Source organism: Scylla paramamosain, chromosome 12, assembly GCF_035594125.1.
Source record: "Scylla paramamosain isolate STU-SP2022 chromosome 12, ASM3559412v1, whole genome shotgun sequence".
NCBI classification, from domain to species: domain Eukaryota; kingdom Metazoa; phylum Arthropoda; class Malacostraca; order Decapoda; family Portunidae; genus Scylla; species Scylla paramamosain.
Window position 1 is genome coordinate 2,955,001 of NC_087162.1, and position 27,500 is coordinate 2,982,500.

The 27,500-nt window shown below is 41.9% G+C and overlaps 2 protein-coding genes across 6 annotated transcripts in view; one reads left to right on the forward strand and one right to left on the reverse strand.

Moving 5' to 3' along the window:
* LOC135106080 (basic salivary proline-rich protein 1-like) overlaps positions 1–9,883 on the reverse strand; it is a 13,326-nt gene extending 3,443 nt beyond the window's left edge. Inside the window, exons 1-2 of the mRNA XM_064014920.1 lie at positions 8,459–9,883; positions 6,431–6,511 (exon numbers count right to left, since the gene is read on the reverse strand). Coding sequence (XP_063870990.1) covers positions 6,431–6,511; positions 8,459–9,883 — 1,506 coding nt within the window. The remainder of the gene's footprint in view (positions 1–6,430; positions 6,512–8,458) is intronic.
* Positions 1–27,500, forward strand: part of LOC135105535 (uncharacterized) — a 120,588-nt gene that overhangs the window by 24,016 nt on the left and 69,072 nt on the right. The gene's annotated exons all lie outside the window — the stretch shown is intronic.

Sequence of the window (27,500 nt, forward strand, 5' to 3'; positions counted from 1 at the left end):
AGTTCTGTGTGATTCCTATGGTCTACATAATTGTGTAAGTTTGTTCTAATTTCCGGCAGAGTTCATGATTTCATGTTCTAATAGTTATTTTATTTATTTTATTTATGAATTTATTGATTTATTGATTTTTTGTCTAATGTTGTGGGGAGTTAATGAGTGTTGGTTTTCTCTTGATTTTTTTTTAATGGTGTGCTCCAGCTTGACGTTAGGCAATTAATGAATGGTGCAGTTTCGTGCTCTTTGTATTTCTGAATTCTTTGATCTCTGTTACGAGTTAGTTTTGCATTTCCCTTGCACTCAATTCCAATAATTGCTCTAACAGTTTGTGATTCCAGACATTATTGAAAGTTGCAGCATATCTTGTAATGACGAGTGCCAGTGTTGTGTTGACTGTCTAGCTTGTTATTTGTCTGCATGATGTTTATGGGAAAAGTGAATAACGAACATGAAACGCGGGTAACGTAACGTCTTGCGTCTGCGTGCGTGGCAGGAAGAGAATGCCTCGCCGCCTTAGCTTGCTGCGGTTGGCTTGGCGAGGGAAATGGAAAACTGTGTGACTTCAGCAATCTGTGTGATGCTTAATATGGATTCTTGCAGATGTATGGCACAGATAATACTGTCATCATCAACAATAACACGAGTAACAACAGCAACAATATACTTATCCACACACACACACACACACACACACACACACACACACACACACACACACACACACACACACACACACACACACACACACACACACACACACACACACACACACACACACACACACACACACACACACACACACACACACACAAAGTTTATCCTGAAAACAAGTCACGTGCAAGGATGAAGGTATATTAGATTAGGTGGCATGGCGTCTTAGAGAGAGAGAGAGAGAGAGAGAGAGAGAGAGAGAGAGAGAGAGAGAGAGAGAGAGAGAGAGAGAGAGAGAGAGAGACTCTTCCGTGCGCCATTACTCAAGGGAGGTGTGTGAGAAGGTATCAGTTTTCTTTTTCTTTCTTTCTTTTTTTTCTTTTTCTTTCTTTCTTTCTTTCTTTCTTTCTTTCTTTCTTTCTTTCTTTCTTTCTTTCTTTCTTTCTTTCTCTCTCTCTCTCTCTCTCTCTCTCTCTCTCTCTCTCTCTCTCTCTCTCTCTCTCTCTCTCTCTCTCTCTCTCTCTCTCTCTCTCTCTCTCGACTGCAGGGCCCAAGGCGAGTCAGTCTAATTATGGAACTTCATCATAATACAAATGAATGGAAGGAGAGCGAGGTGTGTCAGCGATGCCCCGGGACACTTGCACGATGGTTCCGCGAGAGTGATTGAAGTCGTCATGGGGTTGAGTTTCATGCATTAGAACGCTTTTCCTTCTAAAAAAACAGAAGCGTAATAATAATAATAGTAATAATAATGTTATGTTAAACGAGGTTGATTTTATTGCTCTCTCGCCATGGATTAATATTGTTGTAAGATGTAAGGGTTTTTATAATGTGTGTGTGTGTGTGTGTGTGTGTGTGTGTGTGTGTGTGTGGTTAGCTGTGGACGAATGTTATGTCTAATATTCATCTAGTTTCGTTTTTGTTTCTTCTATCTGACGATTTTTCATAGCTTTTATCAGGCGGTGGTGTCCTCTTGCTGTGGTCTTTAATTTGATTGTTGTTGTTGTTGTTGCTGTTGTTGTTGTTGTTGTTGTTGTTGTTGTTGTTGTTGTTGTTGTTGTTGTTGTTTATTGAGAACAGTGACCAGAAAGTCTTTGAGTATGAAGTCTTGTATTAAGAAGACTTGAGTCAGTCATCAGTGTTCCCTTCTTCCCTTGACAGCCAGAGAGGTGATACTTCTACTCGATTCTATTTAATTAGTTACAGACAAACGTTTATTTTTCTTTCATTCAAGGCGGAAATATTTAGTGGGTGAATCAACTTGGGTTTTATCGTAGTCTCCTCAGCTACTAATTTTTTTTGGAGGACCAGCTATTAATGAGAAATTTAGTCCATATTATTTCGTGTAGTTATTAATGAGTTTTCTTGGCAAGAAGGAAAGGATTAAGGGAAAAAAAATCATGTGTAATATACGTCAACACATAATAAAGATGCCAGTCCACGTGCCTTGAGCGCTGATTCGCCTTCACATGACATGGAAATATGAAACTGGAGGAAGTCTTTGAACGTGTCTCGACGGCGTAGATTCCATTTGAAGAGAAATATGGTCTTCCAGGAAAGCTTGGGAGATCTTGAAAATACTGAAACTTTTAGTGCACGTTGAGAAGTAACGAGTCAAGGTTCATGAAATCTTTAGACTTGTCAGGACCTAAGATGAAACTCAGACTCTTACATGCTGCGATACGAGCAAATTTTTTGAAAAGTCTTATTTCCATTGACGTAGCAAGGGAACGTAGACGTAAAGTGTGCCTTTTGAAATGTTTAGTCTGATACCTTTAGGAAGCGTATTTTCAAGGAAAACTCGGCAACAAGCTGACCAGAAAAAGAAGAGAAAGACCGCCAGTGAACGCGTGTATTGACTCCATGCAGTGTTTTGACACGGCTTGCTTCATAGTGTTGAACTCAGAAAGGGGCTACTTTTTTTTTGCATTTTTAAATCTCTCTCTCTCTCTCTCTCTCTCTCTCTCTCTCTCTCTCTCTCTCTCTCTCTCTCTCTCTCTCTCTCTCTCTCTCTCTCTCTCTCACGCCATCACTTCAATTTTTTCCTCTCTAATCCTAGCTCCCTTTCCCAGGCCATTTCAAGGTAGCCACAGCTGCATCTTCACACCATTCCCCTGTACAACTTTTTTTCTCGCAACTGTTCGATGGAATATAGTGTTGGGAGTCCGGCAGAAGGACAATCAATAACTTCTCACCATTTTTTTTTTCTTTCGCCTCACGCATTTTCCAGCGCTTTGCTTTTAACATATATTCTTTCACAACTTTTTCCCTGACGTCTTTGTAAGTGTATATAAAAGTTACTGCTTTCCTCGCATGTTTAAGATGTTCAATAAAGATTCGAAAAATATGCCAGGAGCAGTATCCAGGTGTTTTAAAGGTGTGTATTTCTGAAGGCTTATGAGTTCACCAAACACTCGACAACACCCATACCATCTTTCCTTCGTGAGATATATCGCAGAAGGTTTACAGGTTCCTTCAACTTCCCACGGCATCCCTCCATCACTTTTACACCAACACACGGCAACGCCCCATTAGTTTTCCGTGGCTTTGTCATATGGCACTCAACACGCTACATCGGCGAAAAACAACGAAAACAAAAAATGAAAGGGGAAACTCTTCTATAGTTTCGGCAGCTCCATTTTTCTACTCTTCTTACGGGGTAAAGAAATACACGTGCTTTTTCTTTTGTCCGAATGACTGGTTCATCGGAAAAATGTTAACGGGAAATTGATCGCTTCGGATTACTTCTGGGACCGAGAATACGCGGCTAGAGTCCATTTTATTGACACGCGTGCCTTGGCGTGAAGTACTCGTGGCTGGGTCTCTCTGTGGTGCTGTGCCTGAATCGCTGCTGGAAGGTTGTAAGTTTGGTGCTGATTCATGGCAGTTTGTTGGTTGGTAATGTTCTGTTTGGTTTAATTATTTCGGCGCCACAACTCGATAAATCTCAAGTGCTGAGGAGAAACTTTCCTCTCCTAAAAGCTGGAATAGAAATGGCAACAATAACAAAAGCAATATTGTAAAATACTCGTTAAATTTGTCCTTTGCGCAGCCTTTTATAAAAAAGACGAAAAAGAAAGAACGAGAGGAAGAAATGATGATGTGTACGAAAAAATTGTCATGTTTTTAATTTGTTGCACAGTTGAAACATTTTATTTATTCGTTTTCTTTCACATCCGTTCCGTCTGCTTATGGTGCGTCATTCTGATTGTTCCTCGCGCCCCGGGGGACTTCAGTACAACTCTGCCAAGTATACATGAAACGATAAATCACACGTGTATAAAGAAAGATGCTTGGTTTTCTATCTTTCATGTGTATTTCATTTATTATTATTATCATCACTACTATTTTCCTCTTCGCGTATTTCCTTCACTTTTACATTTTCTTTTATATTTTTATTATTATTTATTTATTTTTTTTTCACCACATTCTGCTCGTCGTCATGTCCTTACTCCTTACCGCTTCTCACACCTCACGCTCAGCTAGTAATTACTTCCTTCCTCTCCGTCAGGCAGGTCTTGGGCGGTATACTGACCGTTTCCTCCGTCCCTGCTTCCTGTCACAGTTGGCGGGACCTCTCTCTCTCTCTTTTGTTTCTTATTTTTCATTGCCTGTTTTAACTTTTTTTTTATTTTTTTTTTATGGATTTTTATTCCTTTCTTGTCATCTTTCCTTCTTATGGTTATAATTATTACACACGTTTATCATCATCATCATCATCATCATCATCATCACCACAATTATCATCACCATCATCATCATCATCATCATCATCATCATCATCATCATCATTATTATCATCTTGTTCTTGTTCTTGCTCTTGTTCTTGTTCTTGTTTTTGCTTTTCTTGTTCCTCCTCCTCCTCCTCCTCCTCCTCCTCTGAGCTGTATAACCCCATTGTTGACCCTCGCAATGTAATCATTCACCCTGTCTTCTTTCTATTCCTTCTTTTTTTATATAGAAAATTCATTGGGGTAAAATTTACGAAACAAGTAAAATGAATCGAATGAGGACTGGAAAAAAATATGTAAAGGATGAAATAAAAATGAACTAAGGGGAAAAGAGGAAAAAAAGAAAGGAGCAGTGAACAGGAAGGGTAATTGGTGATGAAGATATAGTAAGAAAAATAATGGATTGATATATAGATAGATAGATTGATTGATAGATGGATAAAGGATAGTTATAGATAGAGGATAATTAGATAGATAAAGGATAGATAGGTAAAGGATAGATAGATGGAGATAGATAGATGGAGATAGATAGATGGATGGATGAATGGATGAATGGATATATATATATATATATATATATATATATATATATATATATATATATATATATATATATATATATATATATATATATATATATAGAGAGAGAGAGAGAGAGAGAGAGAGAGAGAGAGAGAGAGAGAGAGAGAGAGAGAGAGAGAGAGAGAGAGAGAGAGAGAGAGAGAGAGAGAGAGAGAGACACACACACACACACACACACACACACACACACACACAAGAAGGCAGGTTCTCACAAAGATGACAGACAGAATTAAGAATGAAAGCTGGCTTAGTTTTTAGATCTAACTTTTTTCTTTTATGAATCAGTCTCTCTCTCTCTCTCTCTCTCTCTCTCTCTCTCTCTCTCTCTCTCTCTCTCTCTCTCTCTCTCTCTCTCTCTCTCTCTCTCTCTCTCTCTCTCTCTCTGAAGAAGATAAGGTGAAGGATGTAAAAAGAAGTGGAATGAAGCAAGTAAGGGGAATAGGAAATGAAGAGGAAGAACTAAAATATGAGGAAGGACACCAAAGAAGGTTAGAAGGCAGAGAAATGAAATGTGAAACAGGGAAAACGTGAACACTGCAAATAATTATGTGATAAGGTAATGATGGCAACAGCAACTCATTCATCTTTCCTTTTCCCTCCATTCATCCTTTTTCCCTCCTTAAATCACCCTTCCTTTGCTATCATTCATTCCTCGACTCCTCTTCTGCAGTCAAGGTCTATTGTCGAGTAGCATACCACACACTTCTACGGTGTTTACTGTTTCTCCCGCAATCCTAAGCCCTCCTTATCTGTTAATAGTCGATAAGTTGTGAGATTTTCGGTTTTTGGAGCTTGTGAGTGGATCAGAGGAGTGGACTGAAGGAAAGTGCACAAGATACGAAGGAAGTGAATGCAGGTTATTTGGTTTCAAATTAGTACTGTACATTGAATCTCTCTCTCTCTCTCTCTCTCTCTCTCTCTCTCTCTCTCTCTCTCTCTCTCTCTCTCTCTCTCTCTCTCTCTCTCTCTCTCGTCCCTTTTCTCTACTACTTCCTTTCCTCCTGTTCCTTCTCTTCCTCCTATCTCTTTTCTCTGCTCCTTTTCTTCTTTCTGTTCTTTTCCTCTCCTCTGCCACTTTCCTTCCTCCCGTCTTTTTCCTCTCCTCCTTTCTTTTCTCCTGTCTCTTTCATTACCTCCTTTCCTTCTTGCCCTTTTCCTCAACCCCCTTTCCTTCCTCATATCCTTTTCCTCCCTCCCGTACCTTTCTTCTGTCCCTTTCCTTCCTCCCGTTCCTTTCCTTTCCTTTCCTCTCCTCCCTTGCCTTCCTCCTGTTCCTTTCTTCTCACCCTTTCACTCCTACCGGCTCTTTCCTCTGCTCCTTTTCTTTCTTCTGTCCCTTTTCTCTGTTCCTCCTGCCACTTTTAAACCTCCTGTTCCTTTCTTTCCTCTGCCCCATCCATTCCTCCTGTCCCCTTTCATCAGCAATTCCTTTTCCTTCAACCCCTTTCCTCCCGCCGTGTTCGACTTACCATTGCTTGTGTCCCATCCACGCCGTCCCTGTACTTGATGCCCGAGGGGTAGGTGGTGGTCATGTTCTTCGCATTTTCAGCCTGGGGACAGAGAAGAGGTGTACATCAGTAGGAATCTTGAATGTTATGGTGTGTCTTGCTACTCGTATGCCAACATGCACCTTTACCATGATATTCTCGGTCTTGGAAAGCAGTATGGATGTCTTCCCATGGTGGTTCATATGCACACGTACATACATACATACATACTCGTATATACTACATTGTTTGGTTTCGTATTTACAGTGAATTGTTGCACACCGTCTATTTATGATGCAGTTTTTATTTTGTTGTTGTTGATTATGAGAAGAAACTGTGCGAGCTAGCAGCTTATGCAAATTAGTCAAAGTCTACTGGGTATTTATTTATTGCTATGTCTATTTATTATTATTATTATTATTATTATTATTATTATTATTATTATTATTATTATTATTATTATTGTCTGTGTGTAGGTCGGCGAGGCTAGGATGGTGAACCTGTCCTGCCGCTTAATATTTAAATGGGAGCCAACACTCCAAAATTATTCTCTCGAGAATCGTGCTTGTCTATACTCGTGGAGCGTCAGTACTGTGGATTATGTCAAGACTTTGTCCTCAACAAACAGTTGTGACAACTTGGAAAAAAGGTGTTGCAGGGCAGCGACTTGTTGCGAACATTGCTCCAGCGCCCTGTGGCTGGGAAAGAGGAATGTCCTCCTCCGTATATCATGATTCAGTTGGAAAAGATTTTTCCATCCGTTTTATGTTGGATGAATGTGTGTGTGTGTGTGTGTGTGTGTGTGTGTGTGTGTGTGTGTGTGTGTGTGTGTGTGTGTGTGTGTGTGTGTGACGGGCTAGGTACAAGACACCTGTGCCTATCGCACTGCGGCGGTGCAAGGTTTCCTTAGAAACTTTATCGTTAACTGTGTGAAAAACTTGTGAAAACGGCAATAAAAAATTATATATATATATATATATATATATATATATATATATATATATATATATATATATATATATATATATATATATATATATATATACACACACACACACACACACACACACACACACACACACACACACACACACACACACACACACACACACACACACACACACACGCACACTTATTCATCTATAAAATTTATAATGTGTGTGTTTGTGTGTGTGTTCAGGTAGATAGATGGATAGATAGATAAATAGATAGTAATGTTGTGTCCATATCATCATATCTTTGGCTCACTTTGCTCCAGAGTTGAAGACATTGCACGTCCTTCCTAAAATGGCTTCATGGCTGATGATGGCTGTATTTAGGTTAGTTAGTCATATTGGTTACATTTCTCTTGCCAACATTTTCACTGGCAGGCCACCGTGACCCCAAATATAGTCTAGTGTACACGCCTGCACCAGGAAATGTGTGTGTGTGTGTGTGTGTGTATGTGTGTGTGTTGGTGGGTGGATTAGTTGGTGCGTGCGTGCGTGCATGAGTGCGCTTGTGTATGTCATTAAATATTTCGTGATATTCAGTGTCTTTCATGTTGTATAAAGTAATCATACACACGATGTGCGTGGATGCACGTGTCACCCTGGCCCCGGTGTGCGTGTATGTACTGGTGACTTGAGCAAAAAATGGTCATTAAGTTAGGTCTAAATTAACTTAAGATCTATACACTATATTATCGTGCATTGCCTAGTCTATTACTATGCTGTCTGTCATCTGCAACGCCCGGACCAATGCCGGACTAGGACTAGGCTAGAGTTGCAGCAGTCAGGCTGTCAGCACCAGTGCGAGCGTTTAGTGGCCCAGCTGTTGCTGCTGCTCGGCGTGCATCGGTGCATCATGGGTGAGTCATGCCATGCGAACTTCTGCGTGCTTGGCGTGCTTGGCTCGGGCGTGGCTTAGGGAGGGAGGGGGGAAGAGAGGGAGGGAGCGTGGCATGAGTAGTGGGCATGGGCATTGTTAATGGCGGCGTTAGGAAGGGCCTGGCGTGGCCCATCTCTTTACCTTCGGAGGCCACTCTCCATGGAGCGCTGAGTAGGCATTAGTATACCCTGGGGGTGGGTCGTGGATATCACCGTTCGTAAGAGCATGTTTTGGTGGAGCACCCGGAGGTCCTTCCTGGCCGGCCAGTTGAGGCAGAACCTTATTTTGGGCAGCGCCAGTTTTGGGCTTTTGACCTTTCTTAGTCTTTATGCCGCCCTTTTTAGCGACAGGCTTAGGCTGAGGCGTCTGCTGCGGGGCTTTTTGAGGCGGTGCCACTTGCTGGGGCGCTTTTGGGGGCTGTGGTGTGGCCTGTTGGGTAGACTGTGGCTGTGGGGCTTTCTGGGGAGCGGGCTGAGGTTGTGGGGCCTGTGGGGGAGGGACCTGTGCTGGGGTTTGTTGGGGAGGAGCCTGTTGCTGGGGTGCTGGTTGGGGAGCAGCGTTTTGTTGTGGCTGTGCGCTTTGTGCTGTGAACTGTGGCTCAGGGGCTTTCTGGGGAGCGAAATGGACCCGGGTTACCTGTTTGAGAGGCTGTTGGTTTACCCAGGGTGCGTTCTGGGGAGTATACTGGGGCCTAGATGTTTGTGGTGGTGGTGGAACTACTTTTTTGGGAGGTTGAGGAGCCTGTTGGGATGGCTGGGGAGGCTGGGGAGTCTGTTGGGGAGGTTGTGGAGCCTGTTTTGGAGGTTGGGGAGCCTGTTGGGGAGGTTGAGGAGCCTGTTGGGGAGGCTGGGGTGCCTGTTGGGGAGGCTGGGGTGCCTGTTGGGGAGGCTGGGACGTGAATTGGGGCCTAGGTGCTTGTTGGGGTGCCTGCTGGGGAGGGAATCGTGGCTGCTGGATCTTTTGGGGTGCGAATTGTGGTTGTTGTTGAGCTTGTGGTTGAGGTGCAGTCTGTGGACCAAATTGTGGTCTAGGGGCGAACTGCTGGCGTGGAGCTTGTTGGGGAGTGTTTTGGGGCTGGGTCATGTTTTGTGGGGCGTACTGGGGTTGGCCAGTGTAAGGAGCAGGAGTAGCGTTTTGTGTAGCGAAGGGAGGCTGAGCGGCAGGTTTGGAGAAGGTTGAAGCGAAGGGAGTTGGTGTAGCATTTTTAGGGAACTGCGGGGAGCCTTGGAAGGGCGGGGTGGGGTGAGCGTTGGCTGGTCCGAAAGATGTGGGCTTTGCCGTCGGCTGTCCCGCGCCCTGGAACTGTCTGCTGATGACCGGGGCGTGTTGCGAGATGGTGGACGTTTCCTGAGTCATCTGGTATTGCTGAGTTTGTTGCTGAGGCTGTTGGTACTGCAGCGCTTCTGTTTGGTGAGAACCGGAAACATGGGTCTCATAACGCTGTTGTACTTGATAACTCTGTTTGACCGTCCTGGTGGAGGAGGCTACCTGCTGGTGCTGCTGCTGGTGAGTCTGCTGCTGCGTGGTCATCTGTTGTTGGAAGTGTTGTTGTTGCTGTTGCGCCATTTTGCCTGTTGGAAAATGCTTCGCTGATTTCCTATTCACATCGCTCACGCCAAGCACAGTTAGTAGTTTGTTTTGTTTGGATTGCATTTCTTGTACAACAGTTACTAAATCCCTACACTACTATATAAATATATATATATACATGTTGGTGTTAATATTTATTCTCACGCTTATGTGCCCGGGACCAAAGGATGCTGAGCCAGTAAGCCGCTTGTCAGGGCAGGTCAAGTTTTACCCCGCTGTTAGTTCAAGCTGGGCTTCGTTACATCTCCGCCGTGCTGCACCGCTTTACACTGGACTTTGTGTATCAGTATTACTTCTAGCCTCACTCTACTTCACATTCCTTACTGTTATCAGACCACCCTTCCCCACGACTCGGTGGACTCCAGTAGCAGTTTATAGCATCTGAATAGTTGTATTATCGCCCAGTTTCTGAACTGGATAGGGAAACTGTAGCACTGACTTTCAAGAGAGAATTACTAAGACATCTCAATAACTAAATTGGCCACATCTTTTGATTCCAGTTGGCAATGTGTGAAATTCTTTGAAATGTTATTCTTATGAACTACATGGAGTTCCTTGGCTTTACCTTTTGAATTTATCAGATGTATGTTTCATTAACATTTAATTCCATGCAGTGATCTTCACAAAATTCCAAGTTGCCATACAGCCAGGAAAATTATTCGATCCTTTTAAAAATGCTCTCGTGACTTCAACGACAAATCCTACCGCGTTTTGGTTTTGTATTTTCAATGGAGGAATAACAATGGACCACCCGTCACACCTGTTTCCACTTGTATTGAAAACGATTTAGCTCAGTTGACTCCTGAATACATTGTGAAACAGAGCGGCGGTGCGGCGCGGCGGGGGTGTGCGGCAAGCATAAGCTGTCACCTGCAGTAGTTAGCTGGTGGTGTTAAGACTGCGGGAGGCCTCTCCTCTCCCTGCACTGACCTCTTCACCGATCTTTGGGCGGGGCGGCCACTCCACGGGGCGACCTGCGGAAGAAAAAGAGCACGTGGTTAGAAAAAGTTGTGATGTAAGACTGGTTGACTTATTCATTGCGAGGCGACGACAGTATGATCCTAAGACGCCGCTGTGTGTGTGTGTGTGTGTGTGTGTGTGTGTGTGTGTGTGTGTGTGTGTGTGTGTGTGTGTGTGTGTGTGTGTGTGTGTGTGTGTGCGCGCGCGCGCGAAAGAGAGAGAGAGAGAGAGAGAGAGAGAGAGAGAGAGAGAGAGAGAGAGAGAGAGAGAGAGAGAGAGAGAGAGAGAGAGAGAGAGAGAGAGAATGTACGTATAGGAAGATTAGTAAATGTTAGGAGAGGGAAATTAAGGGAAAGTGGGTAGAGTAATGGACAGATGTGGAATATTCATTTAGAAGAAAGAGGAATTATATATATATATATATATATATATATATATATATATATATATATATATATATATATATATATATATATATATATATATATATATATATATATAAAACACAGAAAGAAGAAACTGCAGAAGAAGTAGGAATGAAATCGTTATGTCGCAAGATATTGTTATTTTTCCTTAACCTTTTACATTTTGTACATCTGAATTACATATATTTATGAAAATCAAGGCCAAGTAATTAAGCCGAAGTTTTAATGCAGACCTGAATAAGAGATGGAAGTAAATAAATAGAGATTAGTAAAGAGGAAGGGTAAGACGAAAGTACAACGGAAAGGTATTAAATAAAGTTAAGTTCAATGAGAGTGAAAGACAAAGTAAAGCAGGTGAATCACAGGTGGCGGGGAACCTTGGTAGTCATGACGCGGAGGTGGAAGAGGGAGTGTAGCATGAAAGGTACGAAAGTGGGTGAGATAAAGGAGTGAGTAAGGGAAGGGAGGAGGGAGAGAAGGGAAAGAAGGGGAGGAGGTAGTGATGTCACGTGTTTACTTTTAGAACATTCCTGGGGGTGTCTTGCTATGTCTAGTGTGTGTGTGTGTGTGTGTGTGTGTGTGTGTGACTCATTGAAGCTAATTTATTCTCTGAACTCTTAGTCATTCATTTGCATGACTAATTCATACATAAGGAGCATAATTTTTCATAACAGTTTTAGTCGCCTAGAGAGAGAGAGAGAGAGAGAGAGAGAGAGAGAGAGAGAGAGAGAGAGAGAAAGGGGGACAGGAAACAGGAAGAACAAGGACATGGTGGGAGCGCCAGCAGAAGCAGCAGTATTGTAGCGCCTCCACCCACTGCAAGGCCACTCACTCTGCTATATTTTACGCCCGCCCACCCACCCTCTCTCTCCGCCCACTCACCCGCTACCTGCAGCGAGGGTCACCACCACACTTAACACGCCCTCAACACCCCTACACGCAAATACGCACACGCACATTCTCATAAAAAAACTAACACACCTTTCACTTGTTCATTTCTTGTTACTGGAATATGGAATCGAAATGTTATGTGTCTGAGAGAATTTGTATACCATCTGGTTTTGTTGTGTTTCCTTTTCATGTGTTTTTTTTTATGCTTTTGGTCTTTTTTTTTTTTTGCTTGGTGGGGGGATGAGAAGGTCTGGACAGGAGGGAAAGGAAGAGTTTGTTGTAGTTGTTGTTGTTGCTGTTGTTGTTGTTGTTGTTGTCATCATTACCATCAATATTATTACATATACTTTAAAACGAAATTTCAGCTCAGAATTGTTAATTTTTTATTTATTTATTTTTTTTAATCATTTATTCGCAGTTTTATTACTTGTCAATAATACAAACACCTATAGCAAACCACCACCAGTTCCGAATTTGTGTATCAGATCAGTAGCTTGCACAAACATGATTCACAACTTTCACTGCTATTTGGTGTATCGCTTCTTAATGGCAAACCACTGTGAGGCGTCATCTTTGTTCTGCTGCCATCTCTAATCATCGCCTGCACGGAATACAAATCGGAAAATATATTCTTTTAATATTTATCTTCCTCGTAGATGCCGATAAAGATTTAGTGCAATGCTCTCAGTGCGGTGGACTTCTGCATATGGTACTGAAAGAGAAACTTATACTCGCTATTCTGATACAGTCGTGGTACATTCCCTTGCTCTGAGTGTAGCGTTTTCTCTCTACTGTAAGTCCTGATCCGCTGACAGTCTCTACAAAACCTAACGATTGTAAACATTTCAACAGATGAGAAGATTTAACATTGAAGAAAAGCACTAAACACAATGGGAAAAGGATGTGTGCAAGTGTACCTGTTCACCTATTCTTACTGTACTCCCTTCCACCGTCCTTTCTAAGCCACAAGATAGTTTTCAGTAGTAGTTATATTTAGAGGAACCACGAGACACTGGAGAAAACGTAAGAGATGGTGAGAGTTGTAGGGGTGATGGGAGGGAGGGAGTGGGGTGGACGGGGAGGGAACTGGTGAAATGTGGATGGGGTGGGGAGGCGAGACAGGTGGGTGTGAGTGTGGCGGGGTGTTTGTTACTAAGGTGAGTGGCATCTACGAGTGCTTCCTGTTTCCTTTATGGCATTGGTGGTGAAAGTGCAAGAGTGTTAAGAGTGACCGTTTTTACAAGAGCAACAACAACAACTACTACTACTACTACTACTACTACTACTACTACTACTACTACTACTACTACTACTACTACTACTACTACTACTACTACCACGGTCTTATATGCCTTCATGTCTCTTATTTTTCAGTACAATTCAGTGGTTCAGAGTTTTTGTTTCATATTTTTGTTGTTTGTTTTTGGTTTCGTTTCTCTATCTTGTATTTTTATTCGTGGCAAAAATACCGCAGTTTTTTGCAGTACATCTCCCTCACCATTTATTTGTTTATTTATTTTTTTTTGTCATTTTTTTTTTCTGTATGCTATATGCTTTTATTTTCATGCTGCCAGCCTGAAGTGCAGTTTGTTATTCTGAACCCATATCTTTTTTTTTCCCCTTTTTTTTAGTATGCTTTTGTAAAGATTTATAACGCTACTGTTTTTCTATCAGCTCTACAAATTTTGGAGTTTCGTCACCAGATTAACTCGTGCATAAAAAAAATAAAAGGAACAATTGTGGTCATATAAAAGCTTAAGCGTTTATTAGCATCTTAACTATAAATACGAAGTTAAGAAAGAGAACATGTGCTGTAGGTACACAAGAGAGCTGTATGCTTTGGGAAAAAAAAAGTAGCCATTGTGAAATTACAACTAATGGAGAAGAGGTGATCAGGGCAGCGGAAGAAATTAAAAAGTGGTGTATTAAGAGTTGTTGAGAGTAGGATTTAATTATGTGCTACTTTCTCGGACGTCTCGCCTCTGCCTAACTCGTTTGTGTTGCCAACCCACTCACACATTTTTATCAGGCGACCTTTTAAAGCACATCGCTGCCGGTAGAAGTGTGGAGGTCCCTTGCCTTACTGCCACCACAACTAATACTACTACTGCTGCTACTAACACTACTACTGCCACTACCACTACCACTACCACTACTACTACTACTACTACTACTACTACTACTACTACTACTACTACTACTACTACTACTATTACTACAGCAACAACAACAACAACAACAACAGTACTACTGCCACTGCCACTACCACTACCACTACTACTACTGCTACTACTACTACTACTACTACTACTACTACTACTACTACTACTACTACTACTACTACTACTACTACTACTACTACTACTACTACAGCAACAACAACAACAACAACAACAACAACGACAGTACCAACACAATCATCACCACCACCACCACCACCACCACCACCACCACCACCACCATAATATCAAGGCAGAAGTATCATCACACTCCTTCCTTAGTCTTTCTTTCCCTCCTTCCCTCCCTCCCTCGCGTTGCACAATAATAAGCAGGTGAAATCATCGCCGGAAAGCACCACCTGGCCTCCTCACTTCCCCTCTGTGATCTGCCCAGCTCCCCGACCCACTGACCCTTCAGCGATAAGTTACTAATATAAATGGCAGTCTCTCTCAGGTCCCAGGAGGCATAGTTGGCGCCCTTAATAGCTGTAAGTGCCACCTGGCCCAAGTGGCACCCACTGATACCTTATGACACCGGCAGAGAGCCACACTATTGACACTGGCACCACCCGCTGTTGATGATCCTTACATGGCCCTCTGCGGCACTTTGCTGAGCCTCACATCTGCCACTGGCTTTCTGGGCACCCACATAGCGATTCTGGCACTAGGCCGGTATTTTTGGCGGCCAGCTGTTGTTGTTTTCGCGCGCGTGTGTGTTGCTGTATCTGTTTTATAATGGAGCGGGAAGAGACGCAGGGAAGAAGGGTAGGGGGTGTGGTTAGAAAAGGCTATTGTGCATCATGTTCTCCTCCTCCTCCTCCTCCTTTTCGTCCTTCGCACCAACCATGTGTTCCCGAACCGTCTCGAGAGATGCTATTCTTGTCCTCGTGTGGACTTTTTATTCCTCTTTTTATATTGTGCCTGTCAGTGAGTCACACTTCTGAGTCGACTCAGAGACGAAACAGGCAAGTAGAAGTGAATTGGTCATATAGAAGTCATAAACAGTGCCAGACTATTAATTGCTTCACTATATTTTAGTCCTCTTTCAGAGATAAGAGCAAAAAATGTTCTTGTTTTCTATTTGGTTTATTAATAAAACTAAGGAGCGTAGCGACGGTTGTCTCAGTTCTTTTTTTTATGGTTATTATTATTATTATTATTATTATTATTATTATTATTATTATTATTATTATTATTCTTGTCATCGCTGTTATTATTGTTGATTTATTTTTAGCATTAGGGTAAACTATGAAAACATCACTACCGCCGTGCTCTCATCATCACGAACATCTGAGAAGCGCCAGCAATGAAGCGGCACAATGAGAGGTTTACAAGCATAACATGAAGAGTAACGTGTCAGTTCTATTGGTCTCTCGTCAGGAATCTGTACAAGCGAGGAATGTCACACTGATATTGAGTTTCACGCATTTATATTTTTCTCTCCACCCCCAGTTTTCGTGGAAATATGTACTGCAAACGTGCTTCCTCATTCATGAATTTTCAGGATCAAATTGAATGGACGTGACGGATGGAAAGTTCAAAAGATACCAACTTGATATACGTATGTCACTTTTTTTTTTTTTTTTTTTTCCTGTACTGGTGAATTTAGTTATGCTGGCAATTTGTGAGGAAATTGTTTGATGGGATGGGTGTTAATATTTGATTTTCCGATGCAGTCAAACTTGTTAATAGGCCCTAGAATCACTTGCTAACAAGGAGAAAATAATTGACCTTTATTTTTACCATTACGTAGTCATGCTTGAAAACAGACGGAGGCAGAGGGGCAGAGAGATAGAGAGGCAGGCACACACAGAGAAAGAGAAATAGATACATACACAGGCAGACAAACAGACAGATAGGCAGAGAGACATCGGACACACACACACACACACACACACACACACACACACACACACACACACACACACACACACACACACACACACACACAAACACACACACCACCACGCAGTCGATCACTCCATGCGGCCGTCCATCCATCGCCATGACGGACGGCCTGACACATCTGGGCCTCGCTGCGGGCACTAGGATGAGGCGCCAACACTTCTCTTGTTATTTGGAGAACATCCAGCGCTTGACAAATGAAGCTACCAGAAATTTTCTTTTACTTATTGATTTATTTTTCTATTTATTTATCAGTTTATTCATTTATCAGTTCATTTATTCATTGATTCTTTCTTTTTTTAATTTTTTCTTTACTGTAACGCTAAAGTGCATTATCCGAAAAGAAAAGAAAATGAAGGCCATACTTACATTTTGCTAATCAGTCTGTTAATCGTTAGTGTTTGGGTAAGGTCCATCGATCTGCTTCTATTTACCCATGACTAAATTTCTAAGTAATGTATTACTTGTTTTTATGATTCGGTGTGTTTAACATTACATGCTCACGGAGAGTACGTTTATATAATCATATCTTTAAGCAATAACTAAAGTGATGGATGACAAGTGGCAGCGAATCGGATTGACAAAGTATGGAATGTCATGAAAGCGTACACTAGTTTGTGTTTATAGCTTGATTCTCTCTCTCTCTCTCTCTCTCTCTCTCTCTCTCTCTCTCTCTCTCTCTCTCTCTCTCTCTCTCTCTCTCTCCTCTCCTCTCCTCTCTTTCTCTCAAGAATGACGTTTTGCACAGCGTGGCGGTGTGTCAGACCGCGAGGGAAGGACTTAAGTATCGCGGTGTCAGAGCCATAGAGGAGCCAGCGAGGCGCCCGGCGATGAGTTAAGACCGTGTTGACGTAACGAGACAAGAGTGTCACCTGTACCGCACTTGTTCATAGACGAGAGTGAGAGAGAGAGAGAGAGAGAGAGAGAGAGAGAGAGAGAGAGAGAGAGAGAGAGAGAGAGAGAGAGAGAGAGAGAGAGAGAGAGAGAGAGAGAGATGACAGGAGAAGTAAATCGTTCTGTTCGCACAAGAAGTGTGTAAAACAAAGCAGTGACGATAATAATAAATAATGGGACAGCACTCTCAACACTTCATGCATTACGACACTGGCAGCAACTTCACCACTAGAACAAATAATATACGCCTGGGCCTTCTGTGTCCTCCTGTGCCACCACCAGTAAGTCTTGCCCCTATAGTCAAGCGATTAAGTCCAAGTCCTCGACCTCAGCGGGGAAAGAGGTTAAGTCCAATCGTCCTTCAGGAGCTGTCAGTAGTGGCGGCGGCGGCGGAGGTGGTGGAGGGAAGCGCTCACCTTGACGGGGCCGTAGAACACAGTCGTGTGGAGTGAGGGGCGGTGCTCCTGACAGAGGCACAACCGCTACAGTGAGAAGCGATGCCCCCGTCACGACCACTCCACTATACCCCTCCCTCGCCACCCACCTCTCCACCCCCCTCGCCACCCACCTCAATCCCCCCATCCCATCACTACCCCACCACCGTCTCCCCCTATCTGTGTGCCCTTCCTCTCTCCACTCTCACTACCTCCACCACCCACAGTTTTTCTTCTTCTCATTCCCCTCTTCCCCCTACTCATTCCCCTCTTTACCTAGCAGTCTTCTGTCTTCCCCCTCTCCTTAGCCCATATTTCTCCCCCTTCTTCCCCACCATGACATCAGTGTTGGGAGGGCGCCCGTCTCTCTGATAGCTAATTATAGTGGCCCTCTCGACACCCTCTGTGGGCGGCGGGTTGAGGAGAGGAGAATGGGGGGTGAGAGAAAGAACGAGAGTCCGAGGTGAGAGGTTGTAGAGGTGAGGGGAGCTGTGTGTAGGTGTTTTGTTGTAGGTTTACACGTGTATTTTTCTACTGGTGTGATACTGTATGTCTTGGTTCACGGTCGAGTGTTTTGTGTTCATTTCTGATGTGTTTCCGTCTTTCCTCCATCACGAGTCCCCTGATTTCTTTGCAGTCTGCCACTTGTCAGGTTTTATAAGGTGATTGTCATTAGATCAGAGGACTGGAGGAAAACACTAAAATGATGGAAAAGACTACGGGACAAACATTGACAGAAAGCGGTTACACGTTCATAAGCTCCGTACACGAATAGAAAGAAAAGCAACTTAACCACTGAAAGTGAAAGGATGTCAACGTTAGAGCAAAATAAAAACGTACACACACACACACACACACACACACACACACACACACACACACACACACACACACACACACACACACACACACACACACACACACACACACACACACACACACACACACACACACACACACACACACACACACACACACACACACACACACACACACACACACACACACACACACACACACATACTGCATGATTAAATATTCTCAAAATACAGAAACAGATAAAAATTAAAATGTATAACCGTGAGCAGTACAGGCGGCTATTAAATGAATGGGCAACTTTTATATATTGTTATCGTCATTACTGAAATAAAAGCGATGTATTTCACGCTCAAATAAGCCTCTATAGAAAAACGAATTAAAAGATACTTTTTAACCTTTGTTTCGAGTAAGCGACTTAGGCATTGAAAGTTCCATTTGGTGCCGAATGAGATAGAGAGAAAAACGCAATTATTCTGCATTTTTGTATCTATTTTTTTGTTCGCTCACGGAAAAGTGAAAAAAACGTTCATTTAGTCGTTGTTTGCGCTGTGTAATTAAAAGTGTGTGTGTGTGTGTGTGTGTGTGTGTGTGTGTGTGTGTGTGTGTGTGTGTGTGTGTGTGAATGATTGTGTATGCAAGTATTCGCATTCCGAGAGGCAGGTGGCTTTACACATACACACACGCACGCAGAGAGAGAGAGAGAGAGAGAGAGAGAGAGAGAGAGAGAGAGAGAGAGAGAGAGAGAGAGAGAGAGAGAGAGACGGCTGGTTTTCGGGTTCCCTCCTCACATTTTCCTTTACTGCATCATTTATATTATTTTTATTACATTTGCATTACTGTTGTTCCTTGCTGTGCACTTAACCGCCCATTCTTATTGATTCAAACAACTGCGGTAAAGGATTAATATGGAAAGGATTAACATAGGACGTGCTTGCATGTTTACCAAAGCGTATTTGCATTTCTCTCTATTTCTGTGTAAAGTTATGCGCGTCACTACTCGGTTCTGATTTATTTATCTTTATTTTCCTTATTTTCCTATTCAATTCCTATATTTATGTAGTACCTGCCCTTTACATATATCTATACATATCTGTTTAGTTATCGATCTATCTTTCTATCTGTTTATCTATCTATCTATTTATCTATCTAATTATCTGTCTGTCTGTCTGACTGTCAGCCTATCTAACTATCTGTCTGTCTGTCTGTTTATTTATCCACTATCTCTGTTTATTTTTATTTTTATCTCCCTCTCAAGTGCTTTTATTTTTGCTTATGGCTTTCTACATTTATTTACGTACTATTTATGATTAATTTCTGCATAATTTTTGCAGCAGCAATTAATGAATTCGAACGGGAAAACCTTGACTAAACGGCCGGCAGATTGGTTCATTCAGTATTTTATAGCACAGCATCACATCATACTTTTGGAATAGGAAAATGGAGAACTTGGTAATTATAAATGCCTCGAAATGTCAGCAGGTTACGTAACAGAATATCTAAGCTTTGATTTTTAGTATTATGCATTTTTGATTAATTTTCATCACCTCCAGTATTTCCATTTTATTTTTTCTTTCCTTTTCCACTGGATTTTCCTTCGGTTTCTTTTTTAATCTTTAATACTTATTCTTGTCTTTGCATCTCTCTTACCATCATTATTATCTTTAGCACCATCATTACCACGACCATCATTATATTTTGACCTCCTTTTTCATCGCGCTTTCCTTCCCTTCCTTCTCTTTAATCCTTCGTGTTAATTATATTTTAGTTGATCTCGGTACATCGTCGCCACTCGTGCTGTCATCCTTCTTATTCCTTTTCTGCGTGTTCTTCGTCTTTGTTATCTAATGTTTCTATTATATGTACAAGTGGTTCTTTTTATCTTACATTAGTTGATAGGGCGAGTGTTGATACTGTGTGTGTAAGAGGAATCGGTCATGTATACAGCTTTCCTTTCAGTCAAATAAAGAACCTTCGATACAGTCTCTTATTTTCAAAGGACATCGTAAACTGATTCATAATTTTACTTTCTTCACTTCTAACATTTTCTGTATTTGGATGTTTATAGATTTAACTCCCGAACCAGATTTTTTATTTATTTCATTTATTTATTTATTATTTTTTTTATTTAGCAAGCTGTAAGTCTTCCCAAGATATCGTTTTATCTGCTGCTTCGTAACTTTAGGCGAGTTTGCCGACAAATTTTGCAGTTTTATTCAACATACTAATTTATTATTTTTTTCTTTTAATCTTTTCGTTTTATTTTTTAGAGGTTCAAGGTTGCTTGTCATTTTACCAGTTTTGTTAAGTTTATCCATTTAGTCACATTTTCGTTCTGCCATTCGAGTTTATCCATAATTTTGTGATGCTTATAAAGTGTTGCAGATTTTTTTTTTTATGTATCCCTCTTGTATTTGACTCCACCTGGTTTTGTAGTACGGCTGCCTCAACTCTCATGGACTGCATTAATTCAGTTTAAACGGGACGCGAGGCAGAACAGTTGTCTCGCAGCATCAACGTTCACTCTGTTGATTCCTTAATACAGTCTCTGAATGTAAACTTGAAATCCTTATTACTTACTCTCTTTCCTATTGCATTTTCCGCATAAGAAGCTTTTTCGAACATTACACACACACACACACACACACACACACACACACACACACACACACACACACACACACACACACACACACACACACACACACACACACACACACACACACACACACACACACACACACACACGTATATATAGATGAGTAATCTCCCAGGATAGCCTTGGAATGACACATCGCACGGAGAGAGAGGCACACAAAAAATGGCGAAGGTGTGAATCAGTCTTGGCAGATGTTCACCCTACTTACCCTCTCCCCCCTCCTCTGTGTGTGTGTGTGTGTGTGTGTGTGTGTGTGTGTGTGTGTGTGTGTGTGTGTGTGGCATGACAGACAAGAGAGTGGTCATAAAAGGATGATAGGTGCAGTGTGTGGGTGTCATCAGACTGCCTTTGTTTAGTCTTTGCTCCTCTATTTACCACGTGACAAACGCTGGCAGAAGGAAGGAGGGTAGTGAAGGGTTTATTTTTTATGTGTTTTCCTTGTCAATTCTCATTACGCGGCTCATGAGAGGACAATGTGTGTGTGTGTGTGTGTGTGTGTGTGTGTGTGTGTGTGTGTGTGTGTGTGTTAGTGATTGATCGACTGACTGATTTTTTTGATTGACCGGTAGCTCGAGTTGATTTCTATTCTCTCACGCATAGATCTTACAGAAATAATCCGACACATTCATTCTAAATATCTCTGACTCTTCGCATTCCTCAGAGCGCACGTAGTGGAAAGGAATGCAATAATAGAACAAAGGAAATGTTTCTTCCGTGTGTCGCGTCACAATAAAAGGAAGATGTGTTGGCGTTAGAGATTTTTTGAGATGTGGCTGTGTGATTATCCCGGCTTAGGGTGTAACAAAACCATCACAACATCCTCTTCTCTAAATGTTAACTCCAACGACACACTGGCGCTTATTACTATTATTTGAGTAGCCTTAGACATATGGATAAAAAAATAAAACTACAGACACTAAAAGGTTTGAAATATTCCGACGCGTTGTATTGTCAGTGATGTCTTTCCAAATTATACGTAAAACTTGCACCAGACCATTTTATGAAGCTTGAGAAGAAGCCAATGCGGACAAAGGGTTAAACAGTACAAGCACGGTGGACATTGTGCCCGGGCCGGACTCCATTTGATCTCAAGGACCCGAGGAAAAAGTGGGTCGGGTCGTTGGCTTCAGGGTGGGAAAGATCGGAGAGGGGGAGGAGTGGAAAGTGTGGGGGGAGGAAAGTGGGGGAGAAGAAAGTGTGGGGAGTGGAGAACCAGAGAAACAGAGTCTTATTCGGAAGGGAAAATATTGTCTCGAGATTTTATTTTTTCATTTACTCAAAGGAATGGAGATGTTTTGAGAGAAAATATAATCGCCGCGACTGCTCAATGACTATATCGAGTTCGTTTGTAGTTTCGTGGTAGTGTTAAAAGGTCACCACGTCACCATCTGGCCATCCAAACATTTAGCTGCTTGAGTGCACTAAATGACAACTAGTTATGACTAGATATTACATTTTATCTTTGTGTATAATCATGTTTTTTTTTTTTTTTTTGCTTTTATAATAAAAATCAATGAATAGTAGTTGACTAACTTTGATGAATGTAACCTTTTTTTCTTTTCGTTGCGAGGCATTCGTTTTGCATACTTTTAAAATATATATTGGATGATAACGAAATAAATAAAAAAAAAATATCGCATTTTTTTACATTTTATTTACGTGTCAATTTTCCTTATTTTAGTTAAAAGATACAACAAAGAGGAAGCAAATTTTATAGCTGCCATATATTTTTCTTTAATTATCTGTTCTTTTCCGTGTCGTGAATACTTACAGGAAATAATGACAGGATAACTTTAGGGAAGAAGGGATAAAAGAAAAAGTTAAAGTACAACAAAGAAGAACAGAATATAATATCTGTCATAACAGTATACTTTTCTCAAATATTCGCCCTTTTTTTCCGTATCGTGAATATTTGCAGTAGATAATGGCTGAATAATTTTATAGAGGAGAGAGAGAGAGAGAGAGAGAGAGAGAGAGAGAGAGAGAGAGAGAGAGAGAGAGAGAGAGAGAGAGAGAGAGAGAGAGAGAGAGAGAGAGAGAGAGAGAGAGAGAGAGAGAGAGAAATTCACTTGTCATTCCTTTTAACGTAAAATTTAACATCACCATTACACATCATCATGTGAATCAGGCGGTGTTAGGATGGAAAGGTGAAGGCGGCTCAAGGAGGGGGATTAGTCAGGCTGTGTGAAGCAAAGAAAGGTGCGTGACTCCTCCAGACGTGGGAGGGCAGGTCGGGGAGGAGGGAGTAGTGGGCGTGGGAGGGAAGGAGGCGGAGTGAGTAGTGGGTGTGGGAGGGGAAGGGGAGGCAGGGTTGTGCTGCTCATACCTCAGGGGAACGTCATCGCCATTGGGAAGTAAGTCACAACTATATAAAAAAAGGCAGCCATTTTACGAGGAGCGATGCATGTTGACTCAGCTGACAGCCTCCTCCTCCTCCTCCTCCTCCACCTCCTCCTCCTCCTCCACCTCCTCCTCCTCCTCCTCCTCCTCCTCCTCCTCCTCCATCCATGAGACACGTAGACAGGCTAATTGGACAGCTCCTTACGTGGTTGATAGCTGTTGCCAGGTAAAACACGGAAATCTGCCCTGAAGTTGGGAGCAGGTCGTTGTCTGTGTGTGTGTGTGTGTGTGTGTGTGTGTGTGTGTGTTGTTTTAGTGGTGACGGCCAGTGTCAGAGTGTTCTCCCGCGTCATGTCCCTTCTTGGACCTTCCGAGACTCCCTTACAAGTCTTTTATGGCGGGATCGCGAGGTCGTTGCTCACTGGTGGGAAATAAGGGAAAAGTTGGTTCTGATTCATTTGGCTGATGTGTTTTACGTTTTTATTACTATTTTTTTTCTCACGACTTTTTTTTTCTCTGATGGTTTGTTTTATTACATTTGTTTCTATTAGTTAGATATTTATTTATATTACTTTGTTATTTTATTACTTTTCTTTTTCTCTCCACCGTTTTATTACTTTGTCGTCTCACTATCTGTACCTTTGCAGCGCTAGGAACGTGTTGGGAGAGCGGTCAAGTCAGTGATCGTGAAAGTGTTTGCCGCGGTGGTCCAGTGTGCTGCAGATACTCGTGTGTCTGTGCAGGAAGGCAAATTCATGTCATTGATGTGGAAGGCTAATTTCGTAACGTGGGATGGTTAATAACGATTAATTAGTTCCTATGGTTGTAAACAGCCTGTTTTTGTGTCCTCTTTAGGAAGAATAACATTCCGGGCACATTGCAAGCTCCTACACATAAATAATTTGTTATTGAAAATAGAATGTATACTGTCGAAATGTATATAATTTTTATAGTGTGCCTTCACACACCGATTTGTCTTTCGTGAGAAGTAAAACAGCGCACGTGGTGTAAGCCTTTGACCCATTATTACTTTAATTAATGAAAATAAAATCTGTTAATGTTATAATACTCAGATTAACACACCGTGCCCTCACATAACGAAGGTCTTTGAAGTTGCTCTAACAAACCTGGTGATTATGAGACCGTGATTCTGTATTCCAGTAATTCCTCATTATTTTGTTATTATGTAACCTAATACAAGCCGCGAGTTTAGACAATAAGTATCAGATCCAGGGCGATACACGATCAGCAAATACCGTACGTACAGTCTTGGTTCAGGATGACGCGTCAACTCACCAGCACATCGACAGAAGACGAGACAAATAATACAATGTGCAGTGAGTGGTGTAGAAAAATCAGGATGAAGTAATGGTATCTTCTCACTTTCTTTAACATTTCCATAAAATTCTCCTCTTAATTTTTCTCTGAGGAAGACCATCGAGGGAAAAAAAAAGAAAGAAAAGAAAAGAGAGACTGTGAAGCATCAGTTTTTCATCTTTCCGTCTTGTACACTATTTACTCCTCGCATATACGTATCATGGGAAAAAAAATCAAAAGTAAAGGGTTAAAACCACGAATTTCACTGCGCTGACTGAAATCCATTGAGTAGCACTAAACTAAGTCAGTTGTCTCTCCTCTCGAAAATAACTACTTAACATTACGTATTTCACTGCAGATCTGAAGGATTTGAGTGAAATCAGTATTTACAAAGGTCTGCAGGGATGGGCACAAAACGGGCAGGGTAGCAGGTTGGCGGGGAACAGTCCTTTTAGATGAACAGAGGACGCTGCTGTACCGCACTGTGTTCTCAAGATGAAAGCAACACACAAAGATCTTATATAGCAGGGAGAGAGAGAGAGAGAGAGAGAGAGAGAGAGAGAGAGAGAGAGAGAGAGAGAGAGAGAGAGAGAGAGAGAGAGAGAGAGAGAGAGAGAGAGAGAGAGAGAGAGAGAGAGAGAGATTAGGGAGGAAGAAGAAAGGCAGGGGAGGTAAAGGGAAGGAGGGGATGAGGAAAAAATAAAAAGGATAGAGATAGTAGGCAGAGAGGTAAAGGGAAGGAAGGGAAGGGAGAAAAATAAAATGGTATAGATAGTAAAAGAGAAAAAGGAAATCGAAAGCTCGCACAAGTGCCCTTAATGAACCTTGACACATATTGGGTGGTGAGATAAGAGGATGTGCTTGATGTGCTGCACGGGGAAGGAGGGAGGGAATAAAGGAGATACACGGGTAAAGGAACGAGGAGGGAGGAAGGTGGAGGAAGCTGTAATGGGGATGAGAAAATGTAAGGATTGAGGACGCCAACGGATAGGTAAGTGAAGAGGAAGGTGGAGGGAAGTTATCTATAATGGTGGTTGGAAAATGAGAGAAGGAGAGAAGACGCCAGCGGGTAGTGGAGTGAGGAGGGAGGAAGTGGAAGACCGGCAGATACTTGCAGATGGAGGGAGGAATATAGAGCGCAGTGGGTTTAGAAGGTATTAGATTTTTCCAATAGCAAGCAACGTTCCCGTCAGCTTTACATTGAGCGCACCTGAGATCCTTCCGAGAAATCTTCACTTATAAAAACCAACTCTGTTCCTATTGACAAAGAAAAAAAAAAAGTAACTCCGGTGAGGATGAAATATTATTAACTCTGAATGTGTAGAGCATGAACATTCATTCAGATTTCCTTTGTGAATGTATGAAATTTTTATATATATTCCGTGTTGCTTTTATATGAAAATAAAAGCAACACGGAATACGTATATAAACTTCATACATTTTACATAGGAAATCTGAACGTTCATGCTCTACACTTTCAGAGTTAATAATATTTCATCCTCACCAGAGTTAATACTTCAGAACCCATAAGAACCATAAGGATACAGGAGATGAGAAGTACTCCTTACGAAACGAAACTGAAGCTTGTAATTTACGTTCTTTAGAGAGGCGTAGGTTAAGAGAGGACCTAATAGAACTCTTTAAGTAGTAAAGGTGTTTATAACAAGAGTGACGTAAACGAAACTCTCAGGATCAGTAATCAGGATAGAACAAGAAATAATGGATTCAGGTTTAAAAAAAAAATTAGGTTCAATAAAAGATAGAAAGGAATTATTTCTCAAATAGAGTGGTGGATGAATGGAATGAACTCAGTAATCAGGTTGTAAGTGCTGAGTCATTAGGGAAGTTTAAAAAAAAAGATTATACAAATTTATGAATGGCGAAGGTAGGTGAAAATTGGAATGTTTCATACAGAGACTGCCCACGTGTAGGCTTGATGGCTTCTTGCAGCTTCCCTTATGTTCCTATACGTAAGTGAGGAGGTCTTAGGATCTCCTAGTAGACGCTGACAGAAATACTGACAGAAACAGGTTTTAAATTAAGTGTCTGAAAGCGTCTCGGTGTAACAGAGGCACAGCGGTGGGATGGGATAACGGGGCAAGGTGGGGAACGATACGCGGCAGATGCTGGAGGACAGTGAATGAATGCACTACATGTAGAAAATGGAAGGAGAAAGAGGGAGGTTAGTATTGTATGGGAGAGAGAGAGAGAGAGAGAGAGAGAGAGAGAGAGAGAGAGAGAGAGAGAGAGAGAGAGAGAGAGAGAGAGAGAGAGAGAGAGAGAGAGAAGCAAGGCAAATGTAGGAGGAATAGGAGTAGGAAGGAAGGAGGAACGAGGGGAGGTATTAAAGGAGGAAAAAACAAGGAAGTGGTAAGGGGCAGAGAAGTAAGAAAAAATGTTTACTATTCAGGAAGAAGATAAAATTCCTTTAGGTGGAGGTAGGGAGAGAGGGAGGGAGGGAGGGAGGAAGAGAGAGAGAGCAGCAGCGGAGGTGAAAGAGGAGATAAAAGAAAGTTAAGAAGACAGACGGACGCCGCTGGGAGGCAAAAACAAGAATAGAAGGGAGCGAAAAGAATTAAATTAGTTATAGCCAGAGAACGTTTTGTTGTTCGGAACTTTTAAAAATAAACATCGGTGGCGAAGAAAAATAGGGAAAAAAAAAATGTTTTACATGAATATTTATTTTTTACTTGGAAACAATTACGAGGAAAGAATTGAAGGTCGTATTAGCTC